General features: G+C 45.5%; 1 protein-coding gene across 1 annotated transcript in view; it reads right to left on the bottom strand.

The window, feature by feature from the left end:
* The window catches only part of LOC147729341 (embryonic protein UVS.2-like), an 81,455-nt gene that overhangs the window by 33,120 nt on the left and 22,631 nt on the right, over positions 1-25,704 (bottom strand). Inside the window, exons 6-8 of the mRNA XM_086959831.1 lie at positions 5,904-6,079; positions 4,714-4,795; positions 2,042-2,169 (exon numbers count right to left, since the gene is read on the bottom strand). Coding sequence (XP_086815957.1) covers positions 2,042-2,169; positions 4,714-4,795; positions 5,904-6,079 — 386 coding nt within the window. The remainder of the gene's footprint in view (positions 1-2,041; positions 2,170-4,713; positions 4,796-5,903; positions 6,080-25,704) is intronic.

Raw genomic sequence — 25,704 nt, 5'->3', positions numbered from 1 at the left:
TGTGGTGGTCGGACCGACAAAAGATCATCAGCTCCATCGGGATCAAGGTTCCTGTGGCGCTGGTGGTCTGCAACCAGCCTCAGTATGCTGGGGTGCCGGTGCTGGCACCTCCAGGCATATTATGAATTGGCTTTCAACCGCTCACTTCATGGCGGTTAGCCCATCACGAAAAGGGCAGTGGAGAGGCAACTAAGGGGGTCCTAATAAATCTTCCAGTCAGATCTGGGTCTGGGGGTACACATGTTGAGTCCCCTGGAATTGTACCCCGTCCCTGCACAGTGTGGCAAGAAGGCAACACCATGCAGGAAGGTGCTACGTGCGCTTTCACGGTCATGGTCTGCTGCAAAGACTCTCCTATGAGCCTTCCACAGTCACCGCAGTGAGACCGCGGCAGCACTACCCTACCACCCTGGCTTACATTTGTAATCCAGTGAGCGTACTCAAGACGGGCTTGGTGGTCTTCCTGTCAGCTCGGCTGTGGTGGGCCAACAGGAGGACCGCGAAACTCGTAATAAGGCCCAAAGTGTCACACTAGAGGCCTACAAGTCATCAGAGGGGAAGGTTGAATGTGGAGTACCCCAGGGTTCACTCTTTCACCCTCTCTCTCGTGTTATTCAAGCTGCTATTTTCTATCATTAGTGCCAGGGACCTGAAACAATGCTTAATATAGCCTTATAGCCCGCCGTAGAGGGCTATACCGGCTATTAAAGGCCCTCTTCAGCGTTAAAGGCCCCGAGCCGAAGGCGAGGGCCTTTAACAAGGGAGAGGGACTTTAATAGCGGTATAGCCCATCTACGAAGGGTTATAAGGCTATTAGAACATTCTGTCACTAGGGGACAGAATGTTCTAACAAAAAAACAAAGCGTTTTGGAAGCGTGAGGGGGTTGGAATCCCCTCAGGCTCCCTGAAGCCTTTGTTCACAGTCAGAGCTGTGAACAAAGAAACATTGGAATGTTGGAGTTTCTGGCTTATACCAGCCATTATAAGCCCAGAGCACTCCATTGTTTTCAATGGAGCTCCCAACATTCCAATGTTCTAATTGCTAATAACATAAATATCTATGTGTATGTGTTGGGCCCATAAGCTACGGGGTTGAACAAAAGTAGACTCAAATTTAATGGAGCACATTTGAGATGCTCTGCATAGGCTCAAGTCACAGACGTTTGAATAACCTTACTCAGTCCCCAGTTCTTTGAGATCCCATCCACCTTGACTAAGAAAGCTCAAAAGCTGAGGGTCATCTAGAATGCAGAATTTAACTTTGAGGCACTGTAGTGCTTTCAGGTTTATTCAGCATATGACATCTCAAACAGACATTGCCCTACATCCAAAACAAATGTAAAAAAATAATATCTGGTTCACTGACTGATTCAAACCTAGATTATACCAATTCCTTTATGAGTTGGCTTCCAAAATTCTATCTACTAAGATACAACATGTACAAGACATGGTGGCACAACTTAAAACTATGGATATATCATCACATATCAGAAGGCTAGGCTTCATGGCAACCTATCCAAAAGGCCATTATCTTCAACAAAGCATTTGTTGTTTTCAAGTGTTTCCAGGAAACAGCATAATCACAGGCTGTTGGATAAAACCCCTAGACATCTTCCCTCTTGTAACTCAGGCTCATGCGCTTATATCTTCTCCACAATGGAAGTACTAACATTCAGGAGAAGGGAAACTGCAGATTCTTACTAGTTGGCCCAAAGATTTTGAATATACTGCCTACACCTGGTTATTAAGAATAGAATACTCAGCTTACCTTTAGGAAAGCTTTACAACACTCTACTTGAGTTCTCTGTTTGCATATGGTATTTTATACTAGTCATTTAGGGATGCTGGGGTCTACACAATAATTAATTGCACAAGGTGCGCTCCAAAATAAACTTTAAAAATAAAAATGTCCTAGGATGGATGATATTGGTAGAAATTGAGTTTGAATCATTAAGATAAATATAATATTACAGCCTAGGAAGAAAATATTCTGTGGCTGCTATGAAATTTCAGTGTCTATCTGCAGGCATGCATTCCTTACCACACTGGTACAGGGTGTTGATTTTGGAAATGTCCAGGTTGCTAAGCCCATCCCTCTGTCCAATGGGTGGGTTAGGAATTGGCTTGGGGACGATGCTCGGCTGTCCAAATGAGTTACTGAAAGCATACCTGGGAAAGGAAGCCTCACAGTTAAAGTGCATAGTGTATGTACCATTATAATTCATTATTCACCCATAAAACTCTACAGCGACTCCAGGTGAATCTACAGTGGGAACAGGTGAGGGTTAAATATTTGGTGTTTGCTTAAAACGTTGCATTTCTAATCTCAATGTTTTTCTAGACCTAGCCCCCTACAAAACCTAACCAGATTAGTCTAAAACATCTCAGTTCTCCTTTTCATGAGCCTCAAAGCCATGGAGCTAGCACACGCTCACCTTAGCGCCCTCACTCAGACTCATAACCTCAGATCCTAAAAAGCACTGATTTGAAAAATGTCTCCACTCGGGCTTCATGTCATTTGATCTTGCGACAGAGATTGGCATTAATACTGAGGTACCATCCTCATGCGATTCATAAACAATGGATCCTCCACTCTATATCGAGTTTTTCACCAATTCACCTGCTCTTCCTCACATGTGGCCATTCCAGTCTATGGGAACATGTGCACTGACACAGCCATGACTCAACTCTCAAATTCACTTGCTTACCTTTACCATCAACGCCAGTTCCAAACTGTGGTGCCCATATGCACCAAAACAGCCATCACTCTGTACCCCGCTTCTCATTCGGAGCATCGATCCTAATAGTGATGGCCACCAACACAGCCTTGCTGGCACCACTCTTCCACAACACAAGAGGAAGTAGAGAGGTACTGATAGAATCACCCTCCAATTAGATATGCATAAACAAATGGATTCTATCAATGTGAAGTGACAAAAAATATAATATTAATTTCTGTGAATTGTGGGAAGATTCACTCTCTCTTAAGGTGGTAAAGATGAGAGCACAATGTGCTTGTTAAAATACCCCTCACACACTAAAAAAATCCAATAGTGTCATGCTTCATCATTGGGGTCTTCCCGTCCCTCTACGGGGCGGGGCGTGCTACGACCTGGCGAACTACGCGGGAGCACTGATAATGTGACAAGGCTATGTGATGGTGCAAGGTGAGTTGTGTCAGTGAAGTGTAGGGACCTAATAATGTGTGGGAAAAACAAAAAGTTAAAAATCCTCTGGCTAGTGGAAAAAAACAATTTATTCACTTTCCTAGCTGGGGACGTTAAGAAGGGGGTTTTGGGGTAGAGCAAATAGCCACTACCTGGTCTACATGTTTCGTAAGCAGTCCCCTACTGCTTACTCATCAGGACCTTCAGTAGGGGACTGCTTACGAAACATGTAGACCAGGTAGTGGCTATTTGCTCTACCCCAAAACCCCCTTCTTAACGTCCCCAGCTAGGGAAGTGAATAAATTGTTTTTTTCCACTAGCCAGAGGATTTTTAACTTTTTGTTTTTCCCACACATTATTAGGTCCCTACACTTCACTGACACAACTCACCTTGCACCATCACATAGCCTTGTCACATTATCAGTGCTCCCGCGTAGTTCGCCAGGTCGTAGCACGCCCCGCCCCGTAGAGGGACGGGAAGACCCCAATGATGAAGCATGACACTATTGGATTTTTTTAGTGTGTGAGGGGTATTTTAACAAGCACATTGTGCTCTCATCTTTACCACCTTAAGAGAGAGTGAATCTTCCCACAATTCACAGAAATTAATATTATATTTTTTGTCACTTCACATTGATAGAATCCATTTGTTTATGCACCACTCTTCCACACCCATGCATTCCACTTTACGGGAAGATATTTACTGACACAGCAATGAGTCTACTTCCCTTTCTCACTTTTGCCCTCCTAAGGCGCTTCTACATTCTGGCACTCAAGACACCAGCCCAGCCATCGTTCAATCGCTCCTCTTCCCTCCTAACACACACAGTCAGCACTCTGGAGCTCTTCCTCACAAATAGAGCCTCCAATATGCACCATGATCTGCTCCCTTCCCCCAACCATCAAAGGTGAAATAAACACCACCCTCTACTTCCCATTTCCTGCTATCTCAGCGCTGATTAAAAAGATCAGAATCACTGGGTGTGAGTTAGGGTTGGTGGATGGAAGGTTAGGGCGGTGGCAAAGGACATTACCTACGCCATCCCGACAGTACTCCATCAGCGAAATGTAGACAGGACCGACAGCCCAGCTGTCATCTCTACATAATAAAAGGAACCATCATCACTGCGGTTCCTTCCAATTATTAAAGGTTTTCACCCAGGTTGTGGGGGTCATTATTGTTTTCTTCTTGTCCCTCAATGTTAGGTTTTTCCCGTTGGTGATGGACAAGAAAATATTACACCGTCCACCCTAAATAGGGCAGGCATTGTCATGCCATTCCTCAGATGGCCGCTACTCCATCTGGCTGTCACAGGAAGTATTTCATCAACAGTGCCAACAGGGGCTCTGTCGACGGGAAACTTAGAGTCCGCCCATCTTTAAATGAAGCGGGTGGTCCTAGGGTTTGGCGGGAGGGTAACCGTCATGTTTGCAAAGGAGTACCCTGTCCGCCAACAACTAAATCAGGGTCACTGTCTATATATAAAAGCCTTTTATGAGAGTTTTAAACTGAAGATCTCTTCTTAGCTGCGCATCGGAGACTTACATCCCATAATGCATCACGGAGGAGTAGTCGTACTCCAGGCCAAGGTTGTTGGTGTTCTCTTTGTTAAAGTTGCCGATGTCTCCTGTTAAGATGAGAAGACAGTTGAGATGAGTTAGTGAGGACTGAGCCTGACAGGGCACATTTCAATAAAGTGAAGGTCCCAGCTCACTGGGGGGCGGTGTTCCTGTGTCATTACAGGGGTTAGAAGTAGTCTATTGGCAGAGCTGTGAAACTGGGAACATATGGGGGTGAGTTCATATCTGGGCCTCGGCACTAGAATGAAAACATGAGATTTTAGGAAAATACCTTAATTGCTTCAGTGTTGAATATGACATTGTTATCAGCCAGGGTTAAAGATAACTCACTGTTGTGTTATTGAAAGAAAAGTCATCATGTTTTTTCTTTATGAAACCTTTTTGCCTCATAAAGTGATCCAACCCCCTTGATAATCTCCAGGGTGAACCCTGGACCTTAGATTGGATTGCCCTTTGCACTGCCTTGCATTACTTTGCGTCAAGGGGACATTCAATGGGTGATGCACACTCATAAGTATGCAACAACCCAGGGTGTTGACATCATTCCCTATCTGTAGACTTTGGGGTAAATCCAGTGACTCCTCAAGGCAAGTAGAGCGGAGTGCAATATTTTCATTTCTCCTAGTTTTTCCCACTTTGCATGTCTGCTGCATTGTGGAGCCCACATACAAGTGGGAAAAGTCTGAAAGCATAGTTTTGTAATATTGCATTCATGCAATGCAGCAAGTTAAGCTGAACACTTCTGTGTACATCTGAACCTCTTTCCTCTGGAGTGGGGCACTGCAGTTAGCAGTCACTGATCCTCATTATCAATTTCGGGGAAATGCATTTTAAATATGAGTTACAATGTATCCTGTGCCAGGACGTTTTGTGTCGGCAAAGAACAAACTGTTTCAAATGAAGCTCTGCTCCAGTTAATGCCTTCAGATGTGGCAACGTTTGGAAAAGGACACCAGCCTGCTGTGACAGTGACAAATATTGATCACCATAGCCAAGGGACAGATTGATAGAAAGGGTGTGTTGGTGGACATCTGTGATCAAACCTAAGCTGAGCCAATAAGGGGTCTACATCAATGCCATGTTGAGCCGATCAGGATTCTGAGTGGAACTCAGTTTTCCCTCTCAGTGGTAAGTGGAGCCCGTGGTGTCACTGACCGGGTATGATGTTGTTCCACATAATGGTCACGTAATTGTCGCGGTCGCTGCGGCTCTGCTCGTGGTAGAAGCCCAGGGCGTGGTTCAGCTCATGCTGGATGATTCCTCTGGACATACATCCCCCGGAGAGAGATACCTGCTGTCCTCCCCCTGTCTTCCCAACGTACGACCAGCACCTAGGGGAGAAGATGGACCAGAGAGATCCATAAATCACAGGAATAGCACCTTCAGCGAAAGAATATAACACTCTTACTGTAAACAAGGCATCAACCTGTGCGTCTCCTCTCCGACTCTGGTAATCTGCAAGGGAAGAGGGGTTCCAGGACAGTGACATTGCACAGTCTTGGTTGGGATGAAAGACATTGCATGCAAAGGAAAGCGGTGTCATCCTACACCAGTTTGATACATTTCTAGTGTGCCCTCTGATATATTCTCCCAGTGTACACCACATCAGTCTTCACTGTTGTCCTTGGAATTGAGTTTCAGACTCAGTCTTAAAACCTTTCTGTTTGATACCTCTCTCACGGTTGTGTAATCTTACAGTTCTCTCACCTTCGCCAGCTTTCAGCTAGTGCCGAGACACCGGGGCAGTATAACCCTAGATTTCTAAGGCAATAGTAACACAAAGAAACTTCAGTGTAACTTCCTTAATCTATATATATATATATATATATGTATATATATATATATTCAGTCACCTCCTGGTTGTATTCTTTTCACAGAAACCAGAGTCGAAGCCCCAATAGTGCGCAAAAAAGGTTTATTAGGCACAAAGAAAAATTACCCTACGCGTTTCGAAGTCAGCCGACTTCTTGCTCACGGGTAAGTCGGCTGACTTCGAAACGCGTAGGGTCATTTTTCTTTGAGCCTAATAAACCTTTTTTGCGCACTATTGGGGCTTTGACTCTGGTTTCTGTGAAAAGAATACAACCAGGAGGTGACTGAATATTTATGGGTCGGCGACCCTGTCGAGAGCCCGCCGAAAAAAGAGGCAGGAACACGCTGCTTTTTCGTGTTTGGATACATATATATATATATATATATATAAAAACAAATGTATGTCTGTATGTCTGTTTGTCCTTTAAAATTAGTACACCATTCATCCGATCGCCATGAAACTTTGAGAAGTTGTTAAGTACACTCCCGCGAAGATTTCTGGCAAAACATTTTTTAAAATATCGGCCCCCCAGGGCCCTCATAATCTTTCGAATACTGAAATCGTCAGCGAATTTGCGAGCATCTTCTACAGTTATTCTCCCCAAACGGAAATCGATTGGTCGATCTACATCTGAAGCACAAAAGAAAAAGGCATTACGAGCTTCAGAAACAGACGAGCAACGGGAAGCAAGTTTAGAAGCTGTTTGAATACAAACTGCTCAAGCATGTTCTTCTCAAACGAACGAGCAACGAGAATCAAGATTGGAAGCCGATCGAGTACGCACTGCACAAGCCCGTTCTTCTCAAATGAACAAGCAACGAGAATCAAGACTGGAAACAGATCGATTACGCACTGCTCAAGCCCGTTCGAATGAAACAGGAGAGCAACCGGAATCAAGATTGGAAACAGATCAATTAGGCACTGCTCAAGCCCGCTCGAATGAAACAGGAGAGCAACGAGAATCAAGATTGGAAGCCGATTGAGTACGCACTTCTCAAGCCACACATTGAAATGTTTTCCATTTTAAAATGAATAAGTTTCAATAAAAATGACACAATGTAAATTGAATGTTATCATAATGAGTTTCCTTGAATTTCCTTTCTTCTGAGATCGCAGCAACGCGCGACGGGTAAGCTAGTGATGCAATAAATGTATTTATGTTGCCAATTACGTTCATAAGGAGAAAAACAGTTTCATCTTGCGCCTTGAGACCTGTTTCCGGGTGAGTAGTTTGCTCTCTAAAAGCCCCAGATTGATTGATTGATCTTGACATGACACATATATTTTTTTTTACAAATCTTTTTTATTGAGTAAACAAAAACAATTCCCGTGCATTGGTACATTATTCGACACACTGTTACATTAGATCAATACTTCAAACAAGTGCCTCATACAGAACTAAATCATATAGACCTTACTCTCCCACGTGGTCCACCCAGATTCTCGTCTATTTTGCGGGCATCCTCTACTTTCAATTACCACCCTTTCCGCCTGCATGCACCAGTCCATATAAGACTCCCAGTCTCGAAACTTGGGATTGAGTATGCCCTTTCATGTTCTGGCTATGTTGCATTTCACAACCATATAGCTGAGGGAGACCCAAACTCTCTCGGTTCTCGCCAGATCAGTTGCATCCCATATATTGAGGAGTCACACGCGGGTGAGACCTCAACAGTTTGATGGCAGGCTGAGGACAGTGCTGATGTGACCCTCCCCCAGTTTGTCTGAAGAATCGGGCAGCCCCACCACTGATGCAGCTATGTGCCGGTTCGACCACATCGCGTGGGACAAGCAGAGGAGCTCAGGGCACCCACTTTTTCAAGCACCTGACTATTGTAGTAATTTCTGTGTAGGAGTTTGAGTTAATGAGTTTAAACTAGGAATGGATCACCACTCCTGGGGAAAGCCAACGCCTCTTGCCATTCTTCACCATCAATATCCCTGATGTCCTCCACCCACCTTGCATGAACTCTCCCAAGTGTGTCCAGTGTATTGTTGAGTATTTTGCGGTATGTCAATGAAATACCCTTTTCCTGGAGGTAATCGTTCAGAAGTCTAGCCTCAAGGGGCCAGGAGGCCGGCAATTCTGTGCCCCTGGGTTTCGCCCTTTGTAACGCTTGCCGGGCTTGGAGGTATTTAAAGTTTCTTTGCTCTGCAATTGGTAATCCCGTTGGAGATCATTGAAAGGGACCACCACGCCCCACGCGTGGTGGTCGCCAACCCTTGAGAGATCTATCAATTCTCACTTGCTTAAGCCAGGATGCTTCGATAACGTGCCCAGTTGGCGTGTCAAGCAATGGAGTGACTTGTGTAATTCTAGCTTTCTACCCCAACGCAGTTTTTGCAGTGTACCATATGTCAATTATGGTGGAAGTTGGGGTGTAGTTAGGTGCATAGTTCCTCCCTCCATAGATTGAACTGGGATAATTGCTGGGGAACAGATTGTGTCTATCCAGTTTATAAGCTGTCCCTGGTTGGTGCACACAGTGATTAACGACCACCAGCTGGGATGCCCAATAATAGCTTTTGAATGCGGGCAGGGCAATACCTCCTCCATACCAGCTTCTCATGAGTTTAGTCAATGCTATTCGGGGGGGCCCGTTGTTCCAAACCAAAGAGCTTACCTCTGCATCAATTGTATCGAAATTTGTGCTGGGACCAAATAGGGTGTGTTTTGCAGTGCAAGGGAGTGCCATCCTTTTATAAAGTATTTCTAAATAGAGGGGTTTTGTCCTACGGGTCCTGGCTGGACAAGTTACATTTGATAAAGAAGAAAGTGCCAGGACTCGGTTTTAACAGACCAGAACTGGTTTATTCAGCTGGTGTGTGCCTTCTGTTGTTTATTTAGAGAAGGTATGCATTTGTCATAAGTCATGCATTTCAGAAACAATTTTCAAATTTCACAATATACAGAGGCTGAAAAAATCCCTTTTACTGGGGATACGAATAAACGCAATATTTTGTGCATTTCAATACATTTCAAAACAATGTGTACAAACAAGAATAAATGAAAAATAATTCATGAACGATTATGCCTTCATCATTTTTTTCATAAAACAGGCATTAAATCCTGTACACCAAAACTCATTCAGGTACATTCATTATTGTGTCGCTGTGTTGTATGCCTACAGCCAGATGGCCGACGCGTTTCCAAACCCTTCTAATAATAATCCTTTTATAAAGGGCGGCCCTGCTCAATAGGGTAAGGGGCAGGGTTTTCCAATGTTGGACGTCAGCTTGGAAGCGGCGCAGTGAAGGAGCCAAATGATCGTCATAAAAAGCTGCTGGGTTGGTTGTGGCATAAATTCCCAAATATAAAAAAAACATCTGTAACTATCTTAGCCCGCAGTCCCTAGGCAGGGTTGGGCGGTCCCCTCTTAGAACATAAACAAGGGACGTGTCCCAGTTTATGGTATAACTTCCAAAAAAGAGCAAATATGTGTAGGACACAGTGAATGGAAAAGTAGGGTCTGCCCAAGTAGAGCAGAATGTTGTCAGTGTAAAGGGAGATTTTATCCATCCAGTCCACTGACCAATTGAGGCTCCTAATGAGGGGGTTCCCCTGAGCCATATCGCCAGGGGCTCCAGGGCCAAAGCAAAGAGAAAGGGGGAAAGGGGACATCCCTGCCTCGTTCCCTTCTGCAGCATGAATTTTGCCGATCGACCCCCATTAACTGTAATTCGGGCTAACGGCTCCAAATAAAGAAGTCGTACCAAGGATAAAAACCTCTCTCTGAACCTATATCTGTCAAGTGCGGCAAATAAAAAGGGCCACTGGATCATGTTGAAAGCCATCTTGGAGTCCAGAGACATAATCACTGCCTCTTCCTGAATTGCGCTGAAAGAACACGGGTTAACCCAAAAAGTCACTGGGACCTGGGTGGATGAGTGATACAGACAAAGTGGTCCCAGATAGTCAAACAATTAACTAGGCGATAAAATCACTTGAGTGAATACAAAGACACTTATAACAACATTGTTTTTAATCACAACGTGTATCTTAAAAAATCATTCATAAAATAAATACATAGTAAATTTCATATATTGCCCCTAAAAGATGGAGTAGGGAAGGGTAGTGATGGGATAGTGAAGGTATGGAAATTACAACAGTGGTCACTGAGACCGGAATAAACCAGAAATAATAATAAGTTAACACAATGGAAAAAATAACTCATCAGTTAATATAGTAATCATGCCTCAAATAAAGTAGAATCACAAATGATAAGTCAAGGAGGAGGCTGAACACAGGAGGAAGTGTTGACGTTTCGACCAAGGGGAATGCAGTCGTAGTATAAACCTTGCTAGAGGGTCTTCATCAGGACAGGGGAAATTGGGGCAGTGAATCTTGAGTTGGTACGGAGATGTAATGAGTTAGGTTCAGTAATGGTAGGCTCTCAAGGGTACGACACGGTGGCTGTGTCTGATGTATTAGTTGAAAAACACAAAAAGAGAAGACCAGGTCAAAAGGTGGTGTCCTGTCCAGTATATTGTGCAGAAATCACACGGGCACACATATGTAAAAGAGATAGAGAGTCTTTACTGGGCTAAAGGAGTCCCATCAGACCGCCCATTATGGCGGCATTTCATCATATGGGGATTAGTGGTTGTACCAGGCATCACCTGGATCAACTCATGGCAGTGCATGAGTGGAACCAACACATATAGCCACAGTAATGCTCAAAAGAATTCGATAGAAAGTCGTGCAGTGCTATTGAAAATGTGCTAACTAAAATTGGCTACCCAGTTAACTAACCGTGATTAGTCTGGGTGTCAAGATTAAAAACACGCCTAGTAGTGAGTGAATAAGACTACCATGTGGCGATGTGCAAGTGGTCGACTAGTTTCAGCTAACAGGAGTATTGCTCCAGCTTTCGTCAGGACCTTAAAAAATCGTATATGAAAATCATACACACATGTGAGAGGAAATATGTTGTAACAATAACATGTAGTATACTCAAGGAAGTCATGTTTCCCTATTAACAACTTGGAACCCCAGTGTCCACTGCTCACAGGAGAAGATCTTCTTCCTGTCAAAACAAAGAAAAAACACATTGTATTCATTCACACAAATGAAACCATATGACGCCACACACGACACCCAGACAGGGGACACCTACAGAAGCAATTTGCATTCTGCCCAACCTATAAGCATATTAGCTTCATCACTAGGAGGCATTTCCTCAAAGTGAAACTCACCCAGCTTTGTGTGGGTAAAGAGCTCATCTCGCCCGGCAACTGCTCGGGAAATGGAGGCCCCGCTCTGGTGTGCAAAAGAAAAAGACACATATTAGCACATATATCTTATGTGTCCAGTCGAATCGCTTTGCACACACTAACCCAGTAGAAGTGTGACAGACTCATATCCAACCCGTCAAGCAAGCTACCTCCGTCGCTCTCCCACCTATAGTGTTTGATAGCATAAAACTCTAAGGGCAGGACTATGCTTACCAAGTTTTAAACAGTATAAAGGACTGGGAATCTGTAGTACAAAATTGCCTTAAGAAGGAAAACTGAAGGCAGAGTAGTGCCATCAGCCAACAACTGTCCACCAATGGTCAATACTGTATGTGGCTCAAGGTACTGTGTTATATGCTGATGGAAGCACAAGGTCCAAAGACTCCGACATAATGGTATTATAGGTATCTGATGTATTAGTACCAGTTTGCTAGAGATAGCATCTCTCGGTGACGGATACCGCGTCTTTTGCCGGTGCTGGGTGTAGTATAAGAGTGATGGAGCTCTACATGTTGAGGAAATCTTTCGGAAAGAAAAACACCGCAGAAGGCGGGTGTTCGGATGGAGTTGTGGTGTATAAAGGCAAACCGTTGTAGTATCCAAAGAGCGAGGTCTGTTGGAAGGTGGGACACCGCAGAAAACCGGGGTTCAGATGGTGTTGTAGTAAGCAGCACACAATAATCGCTGTGATGTTTAAAGGCAAACGGTTGTTCAGGGGTCGTAATATCCAGAGAGCGGGGTCTTAGACAGGGTGCGATCACAAGCTTGTGATACAAATCTCAGGAGCAACAGTTATTCCGGTCTAAGTGACCACTGTTGTAATTTCCATACCTTCACTATCCCATCACTACCCTTCCCTACTCCATCTTCCTGAATTGCAACTGCCCTGCCTAGAACACCATGAAGGCGTTGAAGGTTCAGAGCGGTGTTTCTAACCAGCACAAAACCGGATTGGTCCAGGTGGATCAATTTATGTAGATGAGGTTAGAGACGGCCTGCCAGGATTTTAGTTAGTATTTTGACTTCTGGGTCTGGGAGGGAGATTGGCCTGTACAAGCCACAGCGCTGCGGGGAGCTTACCCTTTTTGTGAATATCGACAATGTTGGCCAGTCTCTGTGTTGCGGGCAGAACCCCCCTGTTCACACTTTCATTGTACTTTCGCATAAGGTATGGGGCAATCGTGGTTGCGTTTGATTTATAGAGCTCAATAGGGAGGCCACTGGGACCATGGCTTTTCTATGACAAATATCTTTAGTTTTTTTCAAAACAGCACACACAGTGCTCCTATAATGTGGTGGTGCAGTGAATGTGAATAGAGTGATTAGAAAGTGCACTTGTGCTATATACCACAATATATATCCATGTGACTGATTGAGAAGTTATGGGGCCCTATGTAGGTAATCTCTATTTACCGATTCTTAAATACCGAATGTTACCGATTCTGTATTTAAGAATCGGTAAATAGTATGTAGGTAAAAATTCGGTAAATTTTACTGATTCAGAAATATACGGTATTACCAATTCGGTATTTACCGATTAGGTAATTCACATTCATTCCTACGGGCCTGAAGGCCCATAGGAATGAATGGGAAGCCATTCACTATTACCGATTCAGAAAATACCAAATTGGTAATAGGGGGAGCATATTCAAGTGTGGCAGGGTGTCATATTGACACTCTGTTGCCCCCCTGAATTGTGCATTTGTGCACATGTGGTGCACATACATGCCTTAAGGTCATGTATGTCTGCCACATGGCACTTTTAAAAAAGCACGAATCCTTAAATCAAAAATGCACTCACTTAAGTGTTCCCTACATAGGATTTAAGGATTCGGTAATTTATTGATTCGGTAAATTTCCGAATCTGTAAATCTAGCCACCTACATTAGAAAAGGCTAAATACCGGTCGGTAACGGGAAATTTACAGATTTTTGCCCGATACCGACCGGTATTAAGCTACCTACATATGGCCCATGGTGTTATACATGGCTCTCAAAGTGTGAGTGGCAGAAAACCTCAGTAAGAATATACAATCAGCCAACATATTGGGTTGTTATTTGTCGATGTTTCGACCCCTTAGTACAGTTATTTAGAACGGGATCATCATCTGGACAGAATAAGAACAGGAGGTACCTAAAAGTAAAAGAACCATGTTACAGACTACATGATGAATATACATTTAATTATTTTGTTATATTTAAAGAACCAATTACATGCCAGATGATATTGGCAAAAAAATGCAGTCATGAGGTGTGAGAGTGAAGGTGCATGGGAAAACCTCATCCAGCCCTGGGCAAATCACTGAAATGGAATAGGTAATTTTTTAACTCCGTTATGACCTTAAAGTATGACTAAGGTATAAAAACATTTTTACAGCCCTACCGAGGGATTTAGCCATCCAGACTCATGAAGGCAGCCAAATTGGACATACTCTTGTACTGACTTGCAGGCTAAGCAGAGGAATCTGAATCATGACCCTCAAGTACATGAGGCATCTCTAAAAGAAAAGATTGCCATATAACTTATACGTTGAAATTTATACTGAAAAAAGAAACTGAAAAACTGTTTTATTTTCTCTGCTTGCATTAGAAACAGGGAGGGGAAAGCTGTATACAGAAGAAAAATCTGCATCTCACCGGAAAAAATACATAATTGTTTGTATATGTCCACCAGGGGAAAAGAGATCTGCGGGAAAGGTTAAATAATTACTGCCACTTAACTAATGAATTGGTATCTCTTCAACTTAAATTACAAAGTACAGCATCTGTGCACCAGGAGGAAAGCTAGAACCAATCTACTGATTCAGTAAGCAAAGCAAAAGGTTATGAGAACTCCCCCACTTGAAGGAGAGCACCAAGGACTTGCTGAAACAAAATGTATAATTACTGGGACACACTTTATGGGAGTGCCAGTACCCGGGCTTTCAACCTGCTCACCAAGATTAAACACCTGTATGCAATTGGTTCCTTAAATATAACAAAATTAATAAATGTGTTTTCATCATGTGATCTGATACATGGTTCTTTTCAGGGGCGGCTCCTCCACTAAGGCGAAGGAGCGCCGCCCCACGACGGTTCAGCACTGCAAAATAGTCTATGTATAATGAACATACATCACATTTTCGTGTTGATACTAAACAATAATCACTCTTAATGTTGAACATAACACAAATTAAATTCAATGTTGTAATAAAACATTTCATTCATTAGATTCTTCTGCATCTTTAGTTCGATGCCCGATGCATTTCGGGACGGTGGGGTCCCTTCTTCAGGGGTATATATTCACTCAACAGATTTGTGTTTGTAATTATGTTAAATAGTAAGTATAGAAAGACACGCCTGTATTTAATTTGAGTTATGGTCAACATTAAGAGTGATTATCGTTTAGTATCAACAAGAAAATGTGATGTATGTTCATTATACACAGGATTGCAATATGTCTCAGGGAATCTAAGATATTGCATATAAACGTTACAGAATACATCAGTTTAGTTTCTTGATTATTTTTGTAAAATAAGGGGGTTGTGGTCAAGAAACCCATTGAACAGTGCATGGTACCGGCAGGTCTCCCTGCTGCTTATAACGCTTTAAATATTAGGCCTCCGTGTTGACAGCGGAAGCAGTACCATAGCACCAACGTTAGAAGTTAAAAGATATACATTATTGAGTAATCTAAAACCGGAGTGCACCTTTTACCCACTCACTGTTATGTCATGATGAAACATTTTTGCTTCTTATGAACACAATTGGCAAAATAAATGGATTTATTGCAACATTAAGGAAGTTATACTGAAGTTACTTTGTATTACTATTGCCGTGGAAGTCTAGGGTTAAACAGATAGATTCATCAAGCAAAATTGCGATAGCAATAGCTGCGAATTAGCTATTGTGATCGCAATTAACAGAAAAGCAATTCATAATGTGAAAAACAATGAAATTGTGAAATCGCAAAATTAAAATAGCGAAATTGCAAAATAAATCGCAGAATCTAGGAGGAACCCCTATGGCGAATCAGAAATAGCGAGAATCCATGGATTCTGCGAATTATTGTGCGAATTCGATAAATAATCGCAAACGCAATTCATGAAAACTCGCAATTACCAAAAAATCTGAAAATCTCTATTTGCGAGGCGCAATTTAAGGAGAAGCAAAAGCAGGTGGTAACCATGAATGAAAATAAAAAATAAAAAAATTCTAACGAGCCATAGGTGCAGTCCTGAACAAACACACTTAAGGAATCACAGTAGGAGCATGAGGACTCTCACAATGCCAGGACTCTACATGGTGGTCAGGCGGCGAAGGCTCCAGGCTGCAGCACGGAACAGACGCAGGATCCAGGAGCGAATATTCCGGCAGCGGGTCACCCTCCTGGGCCAAACTGCGGAGCAAATTTACTCTAAGTACCGCCTGAATGGGGCAATGATCATCAAGCTGATCCGGGACCTAGAACCCCTGATGCAGCACCCAACAAGGAGGACCAATGCCGTGCCCACAAATGTCCAGGTCTTGTGCGGCCTGCACCTACTGGCCTCCGGAAGCTTCCAGGGGATAGTCGCTGCTGCAGGGGGGATATCCCAGAGCACCATGTGCCGCTGCCTAAGGAGTTTCCTGGAGGCTATGCTGACCCGGCTACACCACTACATCTCATTCCCGACCAGCCAACAGGACTTGAATGAGACCAAGCTTCAATTCTACAACGCAATTCCCACATGTAATAGGATGCATTGACTGTACCCACATCCACATCTGCCCACCAGCACAAACGGAATACATGTACCGCAACCGCAAGTCCTACCACTCCCTCAATTTCCAGATGGTGTGCAACGCTAAGACTTTCATCAAGGACATAGTGGCACAGTACCCGGGGAGCACACATGACTCCTTCATATTCCGGCACAGCGGCATTCACACACGACTGGCCAGGGGAGACTTTGGCGAAGAACACCTACTAGCTAAGTACACATGCCCCCAAATAATACACTGTGATAGCCGCCGGCGAGCCGAAGACGCGCCAAAGGTAAGCCCGTCTGCGCCCGTCCGTGGCCAGATGGCCTTAAAATTTACTCCGCGGCTAGTCTACAACCGCAATACACTGTTGATGATGGGTGGCTACTCGGATACAAATGGCTGTATCACCGTTGCAATGGCGGATGACCTGCAGTCCCTCCCCCATCACTAGTGTCAATTGCAAGCAGACTCTTCCCAAAGTACTTTGGCAATCCTTACCCTCCCTCACAGCCCCACACACTGTCTTAGAAGTAAAAAAAACGATCATCACCAAATGTATGCTACTTAACGCCAGATCCCTGGTAAAACACAGCACTGAACTGGCGGAGCTCATCCAGGACTCCAAGGTTAAGATTGCCTTTATAACCGAGTCATGGACAGATGCAGCATCAGGTCCTGATATCGTTATGGCTACTCCTTCGGACTATATCTGTCTTACACAGAACAGAGAAAGGAAAAAAGGAGGAGGGCTGGCCATCATCTATCATAAGTCACTCAGAGGGATAGTGAAGCCTGGTGTAACCGACTTAGACGAAGCATTGGTTTACAACTTCACCCTCTCTGACCATCAAACCCTCAGAGGCTGCCTACTTTATAGGCCACCCGGCGCTAAAGCACCTTTCCTCTCAGCTTTGAGTAGCCTACTAGAGGAAGCTATCTGTGCCAACTCCTTCACGCTACTAGGGGCCTTTCATTTTCATCTTGAGAAGGACTCAGACCCAGACACTCAGGATCTCCTAGATCTGTTACAGGGGGTTGAATTAACACAAATGGTCCGTGGCCAGACTCACAAGGCAGAGCACACCCTGGAAGGTATTTTCTCCAACCATCCTAACCTAGAGGTCATGGCAGTTCAGCCGGTTTCCTGGTCGGACCATGCGGCAGTCTATTTTAATATTATCTCAGCCCCCCCCCCCCCCCCCCCACCCGCCAGACCCACTCAGGCCAAAATCCCCCTTAAAAGGATCAGGAAATGGAAAAACATAGAAGGCTCAACACTGGTGGACCTTCTGACATCCTCTTCAATGCCCCCATCAAGTAATGTGGAGGAAGCAGCCTCAGACTACACGAGCTGGCTGGATGTCGCATGTTTGAAGCTAGCACCCCCAATCACCTATCGTTCCACCCGCATTAGCCCCTTCGCCCCTTGGTTCTCAGAACAAATTAGGGACCACAAAACTCTCTGTAAAAAACTAGAAAGAGTGTGGCGGATAAACTACAGGGAGGAGGACAAACAACTGCTCAATGCAGAACTGAGAGTTTACAAGGAAAGGATCCGCCAGGCTAAATGTGAGTTCTTCTCTAAACGTATTAAAGAAGCAATTAACTCTCCCAAAGAACTATTTACCACAATGTCCTCGTTGGCTGCCCCTAAACCAGTAGATATACCACCTAGTCGCCAATTGTGCGAAGACTTGGCCAAATTCTTTCTGAGCAAGGTAGAAAAAATCTTTCATCCCCTAGACAGCCAAATCATGTCCAACGCCTCATACCTTACCCCTGATACACATCTTGAGACCAATAGGAAACTTGAATCACTAGACAAATCCCCCCCATCAGTGAGGAGGAGGTATCAAGTCGGCTTATGAGAATAAAATCAGGCTACCCTGACGACCCTTGCCCAGCTATGATTGCTAAACTGGCTCCCGCAACCATTGCATCTGGACTCACCCCCCCTATTCAATATCATGCTGGACAAGGGGGAATTTCCCCTGCGCTGGAAACAAGCTTCCATCCTGCCCCTTCAAAAAAAAAACAACCTAGACGTAACCGATCTGAATAACTTTCGTCCCATCGCCAGACTCCCCCTCCCCGCTAAAATCATGGAGGTTATACTGAACACACAGCTTAGCACCTTCCTAGGGTCAGAAGAGAGGCTGGACTCATCCCAACATGGATTTAGGGCTGGACACAGCACAGAATTGGCGTTGATAAAATCAGCCGAAGACATACGAATGGAGCTGGACGCTGGGGTAGAGCCGCCCTGATCCTGCTGGACCTATCAGCGGCCTTCGATACGGTCCACCATAAATTATTGGTGGAACGTTTGAAGGCCAGCGGGATTCAGGGAAAGGCACTCGACATCTTGAAAGCCTTCCTATCTGGGAGGACTCAGTCGGTGGCCTTGGGGGACTTCGAATCTAAGCCATTTGTGCTCCCCTGCGGAGTCCCACAGGGGTCTTCCCTGAGTCCGACTCTTTTTAATGTCTACGTCTCCACCCTAGCGCCAGTAATTAGATCCTTCGGATTTAATCTTACATCCTACGCTGACGACGCGCAGATCGTGGTGTCGCTGCGCCAGGGAGAACTGGACAGCACAGCAGATCGGTTTAGATGTTGCATGCGGGAAATGAGCAACTGGATGGCAGGAAACTGCCTTAAGCTCAACTCTGCAAAAACAGAGGTGCTACTGTTTTGGGCAAAAGACAATTTCTGGTCCCCTCGCTGGTGGCCAGAGGAAATGGGGTCCCCCCCTTCTCCAGTGGCAAAGGTAAAAAATGTTGGTGTCCTGATGGACGAATCTCTGTCCTTCAGGCCACAAATTAATGCACTGTCCTCTGCCACCCATTACGTGCTTAAAACTATCCGGAAAGTCCTGCCATTCCTTCCGGCGGAACATAAGAAGACAGTAGTGACCGGACTGGTGATGTCCCGATTAGACTACTGCAACGCTCTATTTCTGAATGCCCAGCAGGGACTTCTAGATAAACTTCAAATCCTGCAGAATGCAGCAGCACGCTTGATCACAGGCACTCCCAAGTTCGCCTCCGTCTCCCAGGACCTTGTAAAGCTACACTGGCTGCCAGCGCGGAAAAGAATTTTGTTTAAGTCACTTTGTGTGATTTTCAAGATGCTGCATGGCCTGGGCCCCCAATGCCTGACCCCTTTCTTCCAGTGGAATAAGCCAGCGCGAGCTCTACGATCAGCCAAGCAGGGGCTGGTTGTCGTCCCCAGAATAAGAAAAGTTATCTGGGGAGGCAAAAGTCTATCCCTAGGTGCCGCCAAGGCATGGAACGCGCTGCCGTCAAGTCTCAGACTGACCCCGACTTGCTCAAATTCAGGAAAGCTCTTAAAACGTGGCTCTTGCCTCGCTAACTTCCCTGCCCACGCCCACTAGCGATTAGCCAGCGCCAGGACACCTTCGGGTAACAGTGCGCTTTAAAAATGTCAAAAATAAATAAATAGTGTAGCTGCGCAGAACAGGCACTCACCCTCTGCTCCTATCATTTAGGTGACAGCGCCTACGGTCTCCTTGAGTACCTCCTCACCCCATACCTCAACCCTGCAACACCACAGCAACGGTGTTACAATGCTGCACACATACGCACAAGAAATTGCATTGAGAGGACATTTGGCCTTTTGAAGAGCAGATTCTGCATACTTCACAAAACTGGTGGGGCCATCAAATACGAGCCTGAGGTCTGCTGCCGCATCGTGGCCGTGTGTGCTATCCTCCACAACATTGCTACCAAGCGCAGGATACCTGTAGAGATATCTGGCAGTGAGTCGGAAGGGGACAACCGACCACCTGCACATGTGCATCATGCACGCGGGGAGAATCCTGCAGAAAGACACAGGCGCCGCAACCAAATCACCATTAACTGTTTCTAGTGCACCCACTCCCCACACCCAACACTTCACTCATGCATGACAAATGTAATAATGACATGAGTTGTATTTTCGTGACAACATAAATTTTTATTGTTAAATCACAATAATGTGGCCTTTGTTGTCCATGATTACACATGAGGACAGTATTGCGTCATACGTCCCCATGCAGGTGTAGAGGGCTTGCATATAGATCCTGCATGGCCCGGCAGACAGAGTGCAAAGTGTCACTGGCACCTCCGTCCAGACACACCGAGTCGCCTCTCAGAGTCCTCAATGGCAGTGTTGGCCCGTGATGCTGCAGTGGGCCTGCTGCTGCGGCGGCGTACAGTCACCGGAGGCAGGGAAATGCTGCTGTGGCTTGACGTGCCCTCGCAGGCATCATCACCCCCCCTGGTTCACCATGGGCTGTCGGCTGCAGACTATGCACTGCTGCTATCACCTGTTCCAGTGCTCTGGCAACGTCCTAGCAACACTGGCCCATTTGGACCTGCATTGCGGGAAAGTTGTGATGTTGCATTGCACATTATGTAATTTGACCTGGTGTGGGCTGACAGGCGGGTCAGCAGCTGACGGTGGCGGAGGCGGGTGATATCCTGCTGGGATACTAGGATCTGGCTATTCTCTCAAACAGTTGTGGTTATCTGTCCAACATTTTGAGCGGCATTCTGTAGCTGAAGATGTATGGCTGCCAGGTGACGCGCCTGTGTCTGATGTACCGCCAGCATGCGGCGTTCAATGGCCAGGCCAGGATCACGTACATGGACAGCCCTGCCCCCGCGTGTTGAGGCGCCATGCTGCTGGCGCCTCAGTCCGCTAGACTGCGACCTTACTGCGGCTGTGCGCCTCGTCTGCCTCCTGGCTGCAGGTGGTGTGGCCTGTACCACTGCCGTGGGTATCAGTTGGGGTGGTTGCTGGGCACCTGTGGCTGCAGGGGTGGCCCTGTCCACATGGGGGGGTGGTGGTGGTACAGCTGCAGGTGGCTGTGATGGTCCTGGTTGTGTTTCAGGTTGGCCTTCACCCTCGGTGTCCTCCGGGTACTCCTCAATATGTAGGGCCTCGCTGTCGGTGCTGGGTTGTTCTGCAGCACCTGTGATGTAAATGGGTGCATGATTAATTATATTTATATTGCACATGAGATGTTGCTACATGCATGCAGGCTTGCTTTCCCTGACTGGCTTCTGGAATTACTTTGAATTGACAGGTGTGGCTGTGTTGGGCTATCTGGGAATTCAGTTTACACTACAACTACCACAATGCATTAGGGCATTTCAGGTGTGCATGGCCTGCATTACTGGGGTTGTGATATTGTTAGCTCAGGAGTCATGGGCATTGTTAGGGGACAGGGTCGCAGTCGCATGGCACTTACCTTGGGATTGTTGGGTGGGTCGGGACCAGTCAAGCTGGGTTACCCCCACGCAGGCTTCTGGAGTTAGAGTGTCCTCCACAAGGTCCTCCAATGGAGTGTTGGGTGTGGCAGTGGGGTCCCCTCCATCGGTGGCAAGTCGCTCCCCAAGCTTCTCTGCAATTCATTCTTTGGCACGCCCTCTGAGTTCGTACCACCTCTTTTTTAAATCGTCTATTGACCGCTGGGTCACCCCGACAGAATTGACTTTTGCGCGGATGCGCAGCCAGATGCGGCGCTTGTCAGCCTCTGGAACCCTCTGGGAGTCCTTGCCAAACAGGCGTGCATGGTCCTTACAGACCCCCTCAATGAGGAACTCAAGTTCTTGCTCCGAAAACTTTATCTTCCTCTTCCTCCCTGGGGCACTGCTCCCTGCTGCTTCCTGGGACATTTTGATGGTGGTTAATGTCCTGCTGTGGTGCTGCAAGTTCACTGTAGTGGAGCTCTTCCCAGTACTGCTTCCACTTTCCAGCTCAGTGATCTGAATGAGGGAGGGAACAGCCTACTTCCTGGTTGTGATGTCATCAATGGGCTCCAAATGCGACTTTCCGTTTTTGCGATCTCGCAGTTAGCGAGATCGCAAATTGCGATTTCGGTAATTGTGAGATCGCAATTTCAACAGGGAAATCGGGCGATTCTGCAATTATTATGCGATTGGGGCAAAATCGCAATCGGCAATTGCGGCGGATTGCGATTCGCTTATTTTTTTCGCATTTCTTCATGAATGCCATTCTGCGAATTCTAAATTGCGATTCGGTAATTATCGCAATTTGAAATTCGCAGAATGTTGCATTGATGAATTTATGTGTTAGTTCCCTCATAAGGATCACCTTTTCTGTTAATCATAAATTGAATAGAATCTGTGAGTATTGTCAGGCTGGGGAGACATATCTACCAGCTGCCCATGGATTAATATGTTCAGTTCCCCATAACTGGGATCCATACTCCAACACAGTTAGTGTTCTGGTTGTGTGTGGCATTTTACAATTGTCTTTGGCAGCTGAGAAGCATATGCATTGAGAGTGGTGTCCTAAAATGATGGGTCCCTTCAGGATGTTTTTATCTTCTGTGTACTTGTTTCTGACCTCTGGAATCTTTGCATTAGAGCTCATGAAGCTTTTGTTTAGACTAGAATATATAGTACATCTCTTTCCTGCTAGGTCCAACATTTTTGTCCAGCAAATGGCACTGAGACCCCCTCCTGCCCAGTGTAGTGATGAGCAGCGCATAGAGAGACCTGTCCAGTCAAACACTGTAGCACTTTGTCTAGCACCTTTGCTCCACTGACCAGGAGAATTAAAAACACCACCATATTAAAAGAGTGAAGACCCATTCCTAGCCATAGCAGAGAACAGCATAACTTTCCCCTGAAGGATAACACTTCGTAAGGACTCCTACTGCCCTGACGTACTGCAAGCATGCCAGGGCATTTCTTGAGGTTGTATTTAGGTCACATGAGCAGCTTACATCTTCTATATTTTAGGTGTTCTCTAATGTTAATTCCCCAGCTGTCCTTTCTGTACATAGAATTCCCATTCAAAATGAACACATTAGCCTTTTTACTGTATTTTATTGTTAATTGTGTGCATTCACTTTTATTGTACTGTGAGTTCCAAACCATCAACCACCTCCTGGAGCAAGCCTTGGCTACTCAGCCTTGCTTCTCCTAAGCAGTCACAAGTACAACAGAAGTAACTTAGTTATTCAGTTGTGGTGCAATTGGCCCTAGGATACCAGTGGTAAATCATGTGGCACAGTACGCATCAACCACTGATACAGCTCAGTAACCACTGACTGCCCCGGAAACCTTATGAACATTTTAACAGTTTATTGAAAAACAACTGTAAGAAAAGTATCACTTACAGACCTCAGTGACCACCCTCAGAACTGTCCAGGATGGCTTCTTTCAGCTAGGGAGTTACAGCTTCAGCAAGTGAAACTCATCTGGTGTTGATTATATTTGAGGGACGTAATTCACTGACAGAAATACACGCCATGCTACAAGAACACATCGGCAGACCCACAGAGAGCCCGGTGGAGGGGGCCCATCACAACACTAGGGACTGAACAAATTCTACAGGATCCAGTCATCAGAATCTCTAGGGAATCAACAAAGCATAGAGGATCCAGCCATCAGCACCTCTAGCAACTGAACAAAGCACACAGGATCCAGCCATCAGAACCTCCAAGCTATTTATATAGCCCAGTGGTGCCCAGCATTGAGAGCATAAAGCAGTAGGTGTGATTGCATGGAACTGCAGATCTATCACACAGAATCCACAGACCCGTGTGGTAGACTGTCACTGAGAGGTCAAAGCCATTTGGTATTATTTCTCACAGAGAGGTGAAACTCCATGGAAGGTCCATCACTGAGTCCACATCACATTGAGAGCCTTTTACTGAGAGTCCACTGCCCATGGAAAGTTTTTTACTTAAATTCTACTATAAATGGAGGGGCATCTGCCACTGAAAGTGTCCAGCCATTGAGGGTCAAATCACAGTAGAGGTTCTATCACTAAACACACCACAGACCATGAACAGCCCTTTCATGAGTGCTGACAACCCATGGAGGACCATTTGTCACTGAGAACCCACAGGCCATGAAAGGTCTACCATTTAAAATCAACAAGGCATGCAGGGTCTTTCACTGTGTGTCCACAACCCAAAGAGGGTCATCATGGACAGTCCTGGAACCATGGAGGGACTTACACGGAGCGAACACAACCCCTGGGGATACCTCAGTGAGAGCTCACAGGACATGGAAGATCATTCACTGATGCACCAAAAACTATGGAGGGTTTTTAAGTGGTAGTCAGCAGTTTGTTGATGATCACTAACTGAGGGCTTTCTGCGGATGTAAGGTCAGTGCTCATTGATGGTGTTGTACCATGCTATCAGTTGTTTTAATATTGAACTAAAACAACTTTACCGAAAAACGATGTAGAGGATACACATATTATTCTAAACTAAACATCTATATAGCCTGAAGAATTACATATCAATATATAGTCTCCAATGGGTGCACTGTGAATGAATTGTGCTGCTGCATTTTGTAAAAGTTGAAATTTATGGATCAGAAGCGTAGGAAGACCAGTTTAGACTGAGTTATAAATATCTGGTTTACTTAATATCAAGCGGTACAAAAGGGGGTGGTGATGGACGGAGAATCTGAATCAATCAAACACTCACACCCAGTCAACAGATCTGGGTTTAATCCATCACCGTTCTTTAGCCCACTCTGCCACCCCAGTTCAGACATGGCTATATGCAAATCAGTCTGACCCTGTGCCTCATGGGAACAGTCCAGCCCGAACTGCCAAGCCATGTTTTCCCTGGACCGGAAACTAGCTTCCGAGGACCGGTTTCTGGCATTCCAGCCGTCTTCAGCCCGGCTTGCTTGAATCCAGTGGCAAAGTGAGCAAGGGACTCACGTCTGAGTATACCCTGCCACACTCATGGCGGCCAATAGCGGTACAAAAGGGGGTGGTGATGGACGGAGCATCTGAATCAATCAAACACTCACACCCAGTCAAAAGATCAGGGTTTAATCCATCACCGTTCTTTAGCCCACTCTGCCACTCCAGTTCAGACATGGCTGTATGCAAATCAGTCTGACCCTGTGCCTCATGGGAACAGTCCAGCCCGAACTGCCAAGCCATGTATTCCCTGGACCGGAAACAAGCTTCCAAGGACCGGTTTCTGGCATTCCAGCCGTCTTCAGCCCGGCTTGCTTGAATCCAGTGGCAAAGTGAGCAAGGGACTCACGTCTGAGCATACCCTGCCACACTTATGCGGCCAAAAGCGGTACAAAAGAAGGTGGTGATGGACGGAGCATCTGAATCAATCAAACACTCACACCCAGCCAAAAGATCTGGGTTTAATCCATCA

Source organism: Lissotriton vulgaris, chromosome 2_2 (genome assembly GCF_964263255.1).
Source record: "Lissotriton vulgaris chromosome 2_2, aLisVul1.2, whole genome shotgun sequence".
Classification (NCBI taxonomy): Eukaryota; Metazoa; Chordata; class Amphibia; order Caudata; family Salamandridae; genus Lissotriton; species Lissotriton vulgaris.
This window is presented reverse-complemented; position numbering and strand designations above follow the sequence as displayed.